The 11,759-nt window shown below is 39.2% G+C and overlaps 1 protein-coding gene across 1 annotated transcript; it reads right to left on the bottom strand.

Moving 5' to 3' along the window:
- Positions 1-8,395: 8,395 nt before the first annotated feature.
- Positions 8,396-11,244, bottom strand: LOC134332911 (oligodendrocyte-myelin glycoprotein-like). The gene is made up of 2 exons (XM_063014743.1): positions 11,231-11,244; positions 8,396-9,672 (listed from the first exon to the last, which is right to left on the bottom strand). Exons 1-2 carry the CDS (start codon positions 11,242-11,244, stop codon positions 8,505-8,507), a joined length of 1,182 nt encoding a protein of 393 aa, XP_062870813.1. The 3' UTR covers positions 8,396-8,504.
- Positions 11,245-11,759: the final 515 nt, after the last annotated feature.

Raw genomic sequence — 11,759 nt, 5'->3', positions numbered from 1 at the left:
TAGTTTAAAATAGTTTGTTAAATACATTTTAAATATCAATTAGAAATGTTTATTTATAGAAAAACAGACAATCATAAAATTCTTCTCTTTTTTATTTCACTTCAGAAGTATTTACTTAAAATACAACATGTCAAGGAAACATTAAAAACTGTACAGACTGTATGAAAGCACAAACAGCTCTTTACAGTAACCATGAACCTGTACTGTTTCACACGGCAAGCTGATTTCTTAACATTTGGCTGGCAGCTCTCTAAAACAAAACAAAGAAACAAGAAACAAAAATATTAATATCAACAATAATAGCGTTCATTTAAGGATTACAATAAAGCAAGCCAGCACACTCTTTGCTTCGTATGAAGGCTAGCATGCTAGCATGTAGCCTAAATATGGCAAATAAAGCAGCGCTGTTTCATTATTTATTTAGTGTCAACATTAAGATCATTTATTTTAAACAAAATTGTTAAGTAAAGTACAACACTTACCAACATTAGACTAGAGTTGGGTTAACGGATGAAAGATGAAAAAGCTCCATCAGACTGGTGTACATGCTACTCAAACACAGCACAATCGGGGGAATAAAGTTCGTCGACTTAGTTTAACAAAGGTTCTACTTTCCAAAAGATATTCGAGAAAGACACGTTTACTTTTACAAAAAGCCTTAAATGAAAAGTAAAAAGTAATTTGCAGGTTACAGGTAACTTTTTTAAGTTAATCAAAAGTAATTTTTTTGGTTAATGAATTTAAAACCTCGCGAGAGTTGGATAAACTCAATTTATTCTCTTTTATTTCAGTTGATTGATTTAGGTCAATTTAACAATTAGGATAATTACGTTGTATTAACACAGATTTTTTAAGTACATTTTAAAAATGGGTCAAATCAATTAATATCAATTTGATTTGTTTGCTTAACAAGAACGAATGCCAATTCTTTGTTTTTTGAGTGTAGTATAAATAAAGAGGTACACGAGAAGTACCCGGATGACCTACTTATTGGGCAGCCATGTTTGAGTATGCAAGCGATGCACACTTGCGGTCCGCTAATGTATCCCATAATGCAACTGGAGCTGCGTAGGTGTTCAAAGCGGAATAAGAAACAAGAAAGATAGCGGAAAACGGAGTCCTCTGTTCACAAGTGTAAGAAAGATAAATAAAATAAAACATCTTAAAGACGAATAAATAACAAAAACACGATAACTATCCAAAATGTTTGCGAGTGGGGTTTGTAATGAGTCTGTAACTATGGTGATATTACGTCATCACGTCCTTACGCCATCACTTGACGTTGGCAAGATGGCGCATGTAGTACGTAGCGGTGTTGTGTGTATACTGCATACTTCTGTACTGATAGTACGTACTTTTTTACCGGCCGAGTAGTGCATACTTCCTCCAGTCTAGTACGTACTCTGTAAGAATGCGATTCCGGACGCAGCTAGGGTCTATATGCAGTGCCGCATAGCTGAGCCTGGTTGGCGCTGATTGCCGCCGGGGTTTCTGAGTTCTGAACCCCAGATCCTCCAGCTCTTACCCTGCGCCGCCCAGGCCCCCTGCTGGCGGTCGACTGCACCGGCGGGACCCTTACAGCATATTGATCACTTCAATAGCTTTTAAAATATGCCTAATAACATTTTTTAAATATACATAAAATGTGCATAATATTATATGCATAATAAATTTTTTTATTATTTCATAATAAAAAGATTTTTATTCATAACTGCAGTAGCATTTAAAGTATTCAGCATTTTAATAAATTCACTAGCTTTTAAAATATGCATCACATTGCTCCAAAACAAGTTGTATTTTATCAAGTGTAACCCACATTACATACTACAACTCTTATACTGACACTGTCATATTTTATTACATAGTAAAACAGATTTTTATTAATAACTTCAATAGCATTTAAAGTATTCATCATATTGCTCTAAAACAGTGCGCAGATACTGGGCATTCATGTGGTGAAGGTGCTTGGTGGCACAGCGTTAAATTTTGCTAGTCCACTGCTGATTGGACCCAGTGGAGTCAGTGGTGAAGGGTCAAATCAGTATAGAGGATGCTTTCAGGGTAATTGGACACAACTATATTAGGAGAGAAAATTAGAGGGAAAAAAGTGGGGGAAAAAAGTATAGATTATGTACACTGTCTGGACAAAAGTATTGGGACACCCTTTGTAATGACTGAATTCAGATATTTCAAACACACCCATTCCTATCAAAAATAAAGTCAGTATAAAGTCAGTTATGTTAGTAACAAAGTAAATTATATATTCCAAGTATGTATGTACAAGTTTGGTGCGAATAAACTACACAGAGACCTGACCCTAACTCTGTTGAGGACCACTGGAAAGATTTGGAATGTTGATTATAAGCAAAGCCTTTCTGTTTAACATGGATGTCTAAACTTACAAGTGTTCTTTTGACTGAATAGGCATAAATTCCTTCTGGTACACTCCAAAATCTTGTGAAAAGCCATCCCAAAATATATAATGAAGAAATGTACCTGTAACGGTGTGGGTTGATACAGTTGACAACCCACTGAGAAAGACGGAACCCAAGATGCAGAGCACAGAAAAAACACGACTGGAGATAAGTAGCAATAAATGAATATTTTATTTATTTTATTCCTAAGCACTAAGAGGAAGAGCACTAGGTGGGACCCGCGACCGCGGCCAGCTGACCAGCTACTCGGTCCACCAATCAACCAATGCCCGAATGTCCCGAATGCTTCTTCCTGGATCCTAAAAGAACACAAAAACAAACAGAGAAAACCGTAAAGAGAACAGAGTCAAATAGAGGAATCGACTCGTGAGTCAGATTCAACAGCGGAACCGATTCGCGAGCAGATTCACTCGCGTAAACACAATGGCTTCCAAAACACGGAAGTAGTGAACGAATAAACAGAGCGATATCTCTGATAGAAACAATGCAAAGCGTACTCTTTATAAATAAAGCAGTAGCGAGCGAACGCACACCGGCCAACTACCTTACCAGCTGAGGGATTGACTCAGCACAGAGTAACGCTCTGGCTTTCCTTAAATAGCAAAACCCGCAGGTGCTGCGTTAGCGCTGATTAGCGCTAGTGTTTTTGGGATTTGTAGTCCGCTTGCCATGGAAACGGGACGATCTACTGTTTTTGCTGCAAGATGCACTGAGCAAAGGTAATCAAGCCGTTACAGTACCATCTAGAGGTGGTAGAGTTAAACACACCTGTCTATCATTAGCAGCACTTTATACTGTAAAGATTTCCCCTTCCATCTGCTGGTGCTTTTAGAGATTCACACCTTCTGAGTGAACTCAAAAATATTTGCATTTAATGTATTGGGGTTGATACATTAAGTCCAAATCCGGCTCAAGGGACAGATTTCAACTGACCCACTTTTTTTTCTCTTGAGGGGGTTTCACACTTGCACATTTGTTCTGCTCCCGAGGCTTGGCAAAAAATTATAGCATTTAACTAATAAATATTTAATATGTTTTAGCCACACCAATTGCTAACAATAATGTGGAAAATCCTTTACTTTTCACCAGGGTTTCTAAGGTGCACAAAGGTCCATAAAGACACAAGTTAAGTGTGGAGAAACTCCACTGCACAGCGCCCTGACCTCAACCTTATTTAACACCTTTGAGATTAATTAGAATGTCAATAATGTGTCAGGCCTGTTTTAACAGAATGGGCAATATTAACACAAACATAAACTCCCTAATACAGTAGAAAGCCTTTCAAAAGAATGAAGGCTGTTAAGAGTGTTATTAGTGGTAGATAGGAGAAGGTTGTAACTCTTGTGTTTATGCCTGTTGTCTTGTAGTGTGATATCCAAGCAGTCCATGATCAAGTGTCCAAATACATTTGGCCATATAGTGGACATGTCCCTTATAAGTTTATGACAACTTTTAACTTCAGCTGTACACTGATCAGCCATAACATTAGAACCACCTCCTTGTTTCTACCCTCACTGTTCATTTTATCAGCTCCACTTACCATATAGGAGCACTTTGCAGTTCTACAATTACTAACTCTAGTCAATCTGTTTTTCTACATACCTTTTTAGCCTGCTTTCACCCTGTTCTTCAATGGTCAGGACCCCCACAGGACCACCACAGAGCAGGTAGTATATAGGTGGTGGATGATTCTCAGCACTTCAGTTACAATGACATGGTGGTGGTGTGTTAGTGTGTGTTGTGCTGGTATGAGTGGATCAGACACAGCAGTACTGCTGGAGTTCTAAAATTTTGTGTCCACTCACTGTCCACTCTATTAGACACTCCTACCTAGTTGGTCCACCTTGTAGATGTAAAGTCAGAGACGATCGCTCATCTATTGCTGCCGTTTGAGTTGGTTATCTTCTAGACCTTCATCAGTGGTCACAGGACGCAGCCCACGGGGCTCTGCTGGCTGGATATTTTTGGTTGGTGGACTATTCTCAGTCCAGCAGGGACAGTAAGGTGTTTAAAAACTCCATCAGCATTGCTGTGTCTGATCCACTCATACCAGCAAAACAAAAGGTTGAAAAAAAAAAGGTTTAGACACTACAGACATATTGGTATATTTGGTTAGCATTTATAATTAATCTTGAAGGGATATAAAAAGATAATGCTTAAAAAAACCACACAGATCTTTATCATTGGAAATGTACAAAAAGCATTTATTCTGCATCACCAAACTCCGACAGCAGCTTTGCAAGGAAACTACGTCATAGTTATAAGCAGATAACTAGACTTTTTTTCTCTGTAGCTATTCACAATCTCTTTGTGTGTATTTGCGAACCCAGACACAAATAAAATTTCTATTACTGCAGTCCACTGCCATAAACAGGTCAGTAAAAGTGACTGCCCGCTTTCAAATGGCCTTTCCAGTGCATATTTCCACTTCACATGTACACCCAATATCCTTTAACTACCTACATGTAAATATGAACCAAAGTATGGAAACTGTATGCAAATTTCTTTCTACAGTTGTTAGAGGAAAAAATATTCAGACAGTCTGTTTGCACTAAACAAGAAGATGATTCTGGATGTTTTATGGAAATGATTTGTTAGTTTGTGAGTAACAAATTATCATCTGATGGCCTGGCGATGCAGTGTTCTAATAGGCGATCAGGCATAACATTATGACCACCTTCCTAATATTGTGTTGGTCCCCCTTTTGCTGCCGAAACAGCCCTGAACAGCTTGGAGTCTGACACCTTTCTACCAGAACCAGCATTAGCTTCTTCAGCAATTTGAGCTACAGTAGCTCGTCTGTTGGATTGCACCACACAGGCCAGCCTTTGCTCCCCACGTGCATCAATGAGCATTGGACCACTGTTAATAGATACTGACCACTGCAGACCGGGAACACCCCACAGGCTGCAGAGCTGCAGTATTGGAGATGCTCTGACCCAGTCTTAAAGCCATCACAATTTGGCCCTTGTCAAATTTGCTCAAATCCTCATGCTTGCCTATTTTTTCTGCTTCTAACACATCAACTTTAAGGATAAAATGTTCACTTGCTGCCTAATATATCCCACCCACTAACGGGTGCAGTGATAAAGAGATAATCAGTGTTATTCACTTCACCTGTCAGTGGTCATAATGTTATGCCTGGTCAGTGTAAGTGGTGGGGAATTCAAACAGAGCATAGCATGACTGCCTATAAGGGGTACAGCTTTCTGTGAGAATCCACAAGAAGTGGATCTGCTTTAAGTTTCTGAGGTGGTGGGTCTGTTGCTGTCTTCGGCCAGCTTGAGGGTGGTGCAAATGGCAGATAAATAGCATCAGAAATCAGAAAAGACTATGTTGTGAGAAGAAGGGGAAAATGCCCCCCAAAAAACACACAATCAAAAACCATGAGCTCATTATATCACATTGTACAGGGTTTGTTAGAAAACAGGTGTAAAATGACACAGTGTCTTGGCCATTTGATGACATCTGAGGGTCCGCCAGCTTAGGGGTGGTGCAAGTGGCAGAAAAATCGTAAAACAGAAATCAGAAAAGACTAGATTCTGAGAAAAAGGGAAAAATGCCCCAAAGGAAACAAACAATTAAAAACCATGAGCTTATTATATCACATGTACACATGTGCAGGGTTTGTTGCCTGAAACAGGTGTAAAATGACACAGACGTCTGTGCACAATGAAACTGCGACGGCGTATTAGGGCCACTGTAAAAAAAATATTATGTTTTGATTTTGAGAATAAAGTCAAAATTATTATGAGAATAAAGTCAAAATTATTATGAGAATAAAGTTGAAATGATTATGAGAATAAAGTCGAAATTATTTCAAGATTAAAGTCGAAATGATTATGAGAATAAAGTCAAAATTATTTTGAGATTAATGTTGAAATGATTATGAGAATAAAGTCGAAATTATTTCAAGATTAAAGTCAAAATGATTATCAGAATATAGTCAAAATTATTTTAAGATTAAAGTCAAAATGTTTATGAGAATAAAGTCAAAATTTTTTCAAGATTAAAGTTGAAAGGATTTGGAGAATAAAGTCAAAATTATTTCAAGATTAAAGGAGAAATGATTATGAGAATAAAGTCGAAAATATTTTGAGATTAATGTCGAAATGATTATGAGAATAAAGTCGAAATTATTTCAAGATTAAAGTCAAAATGATTATTAGAATAAAGTCGAAATTATTTCGAGATTAAAGTCGAAATGATTATGAGAATAAAGTCAAAATTATTTTTTAAATTAATATCAAAATTATTATGAGAATAAAGTCGAAATTATTTAGAGATTAAAGTCGAAATGATTATGAGAATAAAGTCGAAATTATTTAGAGATTAAAGTTGAAATGATTATGAGAATAAAGTCGAAATAATTTAGAGATTAAAGTTGAAATGATTATGAGAATAAAGTCGAAATAATTTAGAGATTAAAGTTGAAATGATTATGAGAATAATGTCGAAATTATTTAGAGATTAAAGTTGAAATGATTATGAGAATAAAGTCGAAATAATTTAGAGATTAAAGTTGAAATGATTATGAGAATAATGTCGAAATTATTTCGAGATTGAAGTCGAAATGATTATGAGAATAAAGTCGAAATTATTTAGAGATTAAAGTCGAAATGATTATGAGAATAAAGTCGAAATTATTTAGAGATTAAAGTTGAAATGATTATGAGAATAAAGTCGAAATGATTATGAGAATAAAGTCGAAATATTATGGCCAAAGAGTGTGCTGCCTTCATGGGCTTGTCAGTTTAGAGAAGCACCGGTCTCAGTACCTGGATTGGCACGCAAGCACCGAGGGCAGCTATCAATGCTCGTTACTGTGATTATCTAGTAATTTGCGATTACTTTTTAGGGTCGTTGTTTATATTGTATGCTTCCATCCACATAACATGACAACTAAACCCGTCAGTGCAACCATTTATAGCACTGCCATACGGCTTTAGTTTATCGTACGAGTCCATAAGGGTCGGTTGAGGTACTGGCGACGATGCAGACGCTGAGTGCACCAGTGGCGCACGTTCTTCTAAATAAATACAGTTTATTTCATAGCTGTTTTAGCAACTTTACACTAATAACAAACTGGTGCTGAAGATCTGGGATTTCTTTATTTGTGAAACTGATACAAAAGTACAACTTGACCAAATCATGAACTTTCCTCACTTAACACAAGGAGGTTGCTATAGCAAATATTTCGACTTTAATCTCAAAATCAGTTCGGCTTTTTTTTTTTTTTTTTTTTTTTTTTTTTTTTTTTTTACTATTCTTTCCAATTTTTCCCCCAATTTTCTCCCCTAATGTAGTGGTGTCCAATTACCCTGATTGCGTCCTCTATACTGATTCGACCCTTCACTGCTGACTGAGGACGCCTCTCAACTGACGTACGCCCCCTCCAGCACATACAGTCAGTACAGACTGCATTTTTCACCTGCACGAGTCGAGTTCATACACTGATGGGCACTGTGTACTGAGGGCCACACTCTCAGCCCTCTGCAGGCGCCATCAGTCAGCCAGCAGGGGCCGCAGTTGCAACAGTTATGTGGACCTAAGATCCAACCTTTTTTACTCTATGAACAACAGCCAATTGTTGTTCATGCAGCTACCCAGCCCAGTCGGAAGGCAGAGCTGAGATTCGATACGATGTATTTGAATCCCCAACTCTGGTGCGCTAGCGTACTTTACCGCTGTGCCACCTGAGCGGCCTGAAATCATTTAGAATTTAATCTCGAAATAATTTTGACTTTAATCTCGAAATCTAAACTTATACGACTTTATACTCAAAATAATTTTGACTTTATTCTCGAAATCCAAACTTATACGACTTTATTCTCAAAATCAAAACTCGAAAAAATCTTTTTCTTTAAAGTGGCCCTAATACGCCGTCGTATGAAACAGCTCACATATCCAGAAAATAGAACTTCATTCATTTATTTTAATATAAATATAAAACAGTTCATTTGTCAGCAGATTAATATCATGTCATGTTACAAAGCATAAGGGTTATTCTAAATGCAGAGCCTGGTAACTAAGATCAGGTGTGTTTCACAAACACCATACCGAAGCGTCTCACAAGACTTGGTCAGTGATTACAAGCAAAAGTAAATTCAGTAAGACTGTGGACGCACAGGCGTAATACTTTTCGCTTGAATTTTTACCCAGCCTCTGATTGTTTCTCTTGACGCTTCTGGTACGAAGAGTGGTTGTCCTGCGTGTGGTTGTGGTTAATACTGTACTGGAAGTGAGGAAATCCTCAGTAAAAGGCATTTCTGTTGATGCACCAGACAGGCTTGTTGAACTGGACAAAACGTCCTTTTTGTTACTTCCTTCTTCTGGCCGATAGTGAGTAGTGACACCAGATTGGTGACTGACTTCCCAACTAGTTGTTCTATATGGGGAGAGAGTGTAGGAGGAAAAGTGCCAGCCAGTTGTTCTTGCCAGCTGTGCCTGTCCACAGGTTGGCCAGGTGTGGCATGGACAACCTAGAACTCGAGCTGAAGTGTACCTGGTCCAGTCCAGAAGATCCTCAATGTTTGCAGGTTCATCACAGGCCCAAGGGTTGTCTCCCAGTGTTATCAGCTTCAATTCATGTAGCTGTTCAAAAGCACCCTTGCAAACAGTCGAGAAGCGGTTGGCATGTAGGTAAATGCGCGTCAGCTTAGGCAGGCGGTCCAGTGAGCCAGGCAGGATCTGTACTAGCGAGTTATGGGACAGATCTATCATCTCCAAGTTTCTTGGCATGTTGGTGGGCACAGTCCAGAATTTGTTGCAGCTGAGGTTGAGTGCCTGCAGTTCAGTAAGTGTGTTGTTGATGAACACAACACGCTCCAGCCTGTTGGCCGACAGGTCCAAATGGCGTAAGTTCCAATGGTAGGCAGTGGCATTCTTTTCCAGGAGGCGTATGCGGTTTCCAGAGGCCTGAATCTCCCACAGTGAGCGTGGCAGTAAGGCAGGCATACGGGAAAGCCGGTTGTGAGAGATGTCCAAATTGCGGAGGTGGGTGAAGGGAGCCAGGGCATGGTCCAGGTCAGTTAGACGGTTGTGAGACAGGTTAAGGAAGTGTATGTTAAACTGGATGCCACTAGGAAGGTGTCTCAGGCCTCTCCAGGAGCAATCAACCTCTCTAAAGCTCTCACTGCAGGAGCAAACCGAGGGACATGCTGCATCAAAACACCTGTCAAGCAACAGCAGCAGAAGGCAGGACAGTAGAAAACCTTCACGCATCATCAGCAGAAACCTGTGGGCAACAATTAACAAGAAGATATGATTGGTGTAGCCATCATGGAGAAGTACACAATAACCATGCTCAGTAAATGCAGCTTCTATTTATATTATTATTATTTTTATCTTTCTTTTATTAAATCTGACAATCCAGACTAATTTGCTTTCAAAAAAAGTCTACTGTTGGGTGCTCAGGTAGCGTAATGATAAAAGCACACCAGAGCTGACATCTTAAACTTGTCTTTTTGAATCTCAGCTTGGCTGGGCGCCTACATGGACAACGATTGGCTTGTTGTTTATACAGGGGGGTGCCGGAGGGGATTTCTTTTTACTGATGCACTTATGACCTCTGCTGGCTGATTAATGGTGCCTGCACAGAGACGAGGGATACTGTGAATCAGGGTGTGGTTTTCCGTACACAAAGCTGATCCACATATGAACTCGCCTTGTGCAGGTGAAAAGATGCAGTCTGCTACTGCACACGTGTCGGAGGGGCCGTGTGTTAGTCACGGCTCTCCTCAGTCAGAGTGTAGGTTAACACCAGTAGAGAGAAAGCATAATGCAATTGGATACGCTAAAGTTGGGAGATAAATAAAATAAAGTAAAAAAGACTACTGTTTCATGTCCATTGTATTAATAAGTAATTGTCTGCACATAATACTAAGACCTGAGGGCGCTTTGAAAGCTGACGTTCTTTGTTTGTGATTTGCTTTCTGACATCTGAATGTCAGAAACTTTCCCAGAACTTTCTTAATGCTTTTGGCTCAGTTTAATGGGTGCAGTCAAGCTGTCCCTATTTATATGGGCACAGAAAAGTCGCCAACAATGGTCACACACAATCATTTATGTGGATCTAAGTTGCTATGTGTAGATTAAGCAGATCTAATTTTTAGATCTAACAAAACAGCTGCAGAAATCATGTGTGGATATAAATTTACATTTTTGTCATTTAGCAGACGCTTTTATCCAAAGCAACTTACAGTACTGAAACAGTATCCAGTCTAAGCAATTGATGGTTAAGGGCCTTGCTCAAGAGCCCAACAGTGGCAACCTTCTGATTACTAGTCCAGTACCTTAACCACTAGGCTACAACAGGCTACAAACTTATGATTGCAACTGTGATTACAACTCATATAATATTACAATATTTAAGAGAGCACTTGAGGACATGTAGGCTTTTGTGTTTGGGATACAAGCCAATACCTGTACTTAATAAAGCTAGGATGTCTGCCAAAGTCTCAAACACACAGACTTGGCTCATAATGCTTGGTGCTGGTTGGTGAGGCCATGCTGCAGCATCCCATGTCTTTATAGTTCTGCAGTGAGTGGGACTCTTTTATATAAGAAAGTATCTGAATATGTTCTGAACTTAAGGTTTCCTTGATGGTAATTGGTCAGATTTTGCTTCTGAGGGTACATTATCGATCAAACAGAGCAGATTCCTGCAGAACAGCAGTAGTAAGCTGAATGTGGGAGTACCACAACGTGTTAAAATGTATTGCTGAATTGACTTTCTACTCTACTAGAACACTCGATTAACTGTGTGTTTCTGCACTGCATAGTCAAGCACTTACCTTTTCCTCTTCATCACTATCCTGTCATTCCTCTGCTCCTCCTTGCACGTTTCAGACTCCCTCTCGTTCCTCCCTCTCTAGTACGAGAAGTAAAATTGCAGTAATAATTTTGTTCCCAGCTTGTCTCTAAAAATGTATTTTAATTCCCAAAACAGTGCTGCAGTGAAAGGATGCGCAGACCTGAGAAAATCCAATGCAGCACCGGAAGACTGAACTTGCACTGTCAGTACAGAAGAGGTGTGAGTGTGAGTTTTAGAGAGGGGTAGAGGAGCACAGGGTGGATGTTTCTGGAGGAGAGAGAGGTGCAGAGTGAACCCTGCTCTTGTGCTGCTGGAGACGCAGATGAATTGCTGATGCCAGTGTTTTTATTTTTTGACCCCCCTCACCACTGTATCTTCCCTTATTACACCCCCCTGCTATTTTCTCTACCTTTATTAGGGTTTGTTTGTTCTTTGGTCCTTCGTCCTTTACTCGCCTGAATATAAACTGGTACCAATTAACCACCTTATCTTTTCCAAAACTTCTTATA

This window comes from Trichomycterus rosablanca, chromosome 18 (assembly GCF_030014385.1).
Source record: "Trichomycterus rosablanca isolate fTriRos1 chromosome 18, fTriRos1.hap1, whole genome shotgun sequence".
NCBI classification, from domain to species: domain Eukaryota; kingdom Metazoa; phylum Chordata; class Actinopteri; order Siluriformes; family Trichomycteridae; genus Trichomycterus; species Trichomycterus rosablanca.
This window is presented reverse-complemented; position numbering and strand designations above follow the sequence as displayed.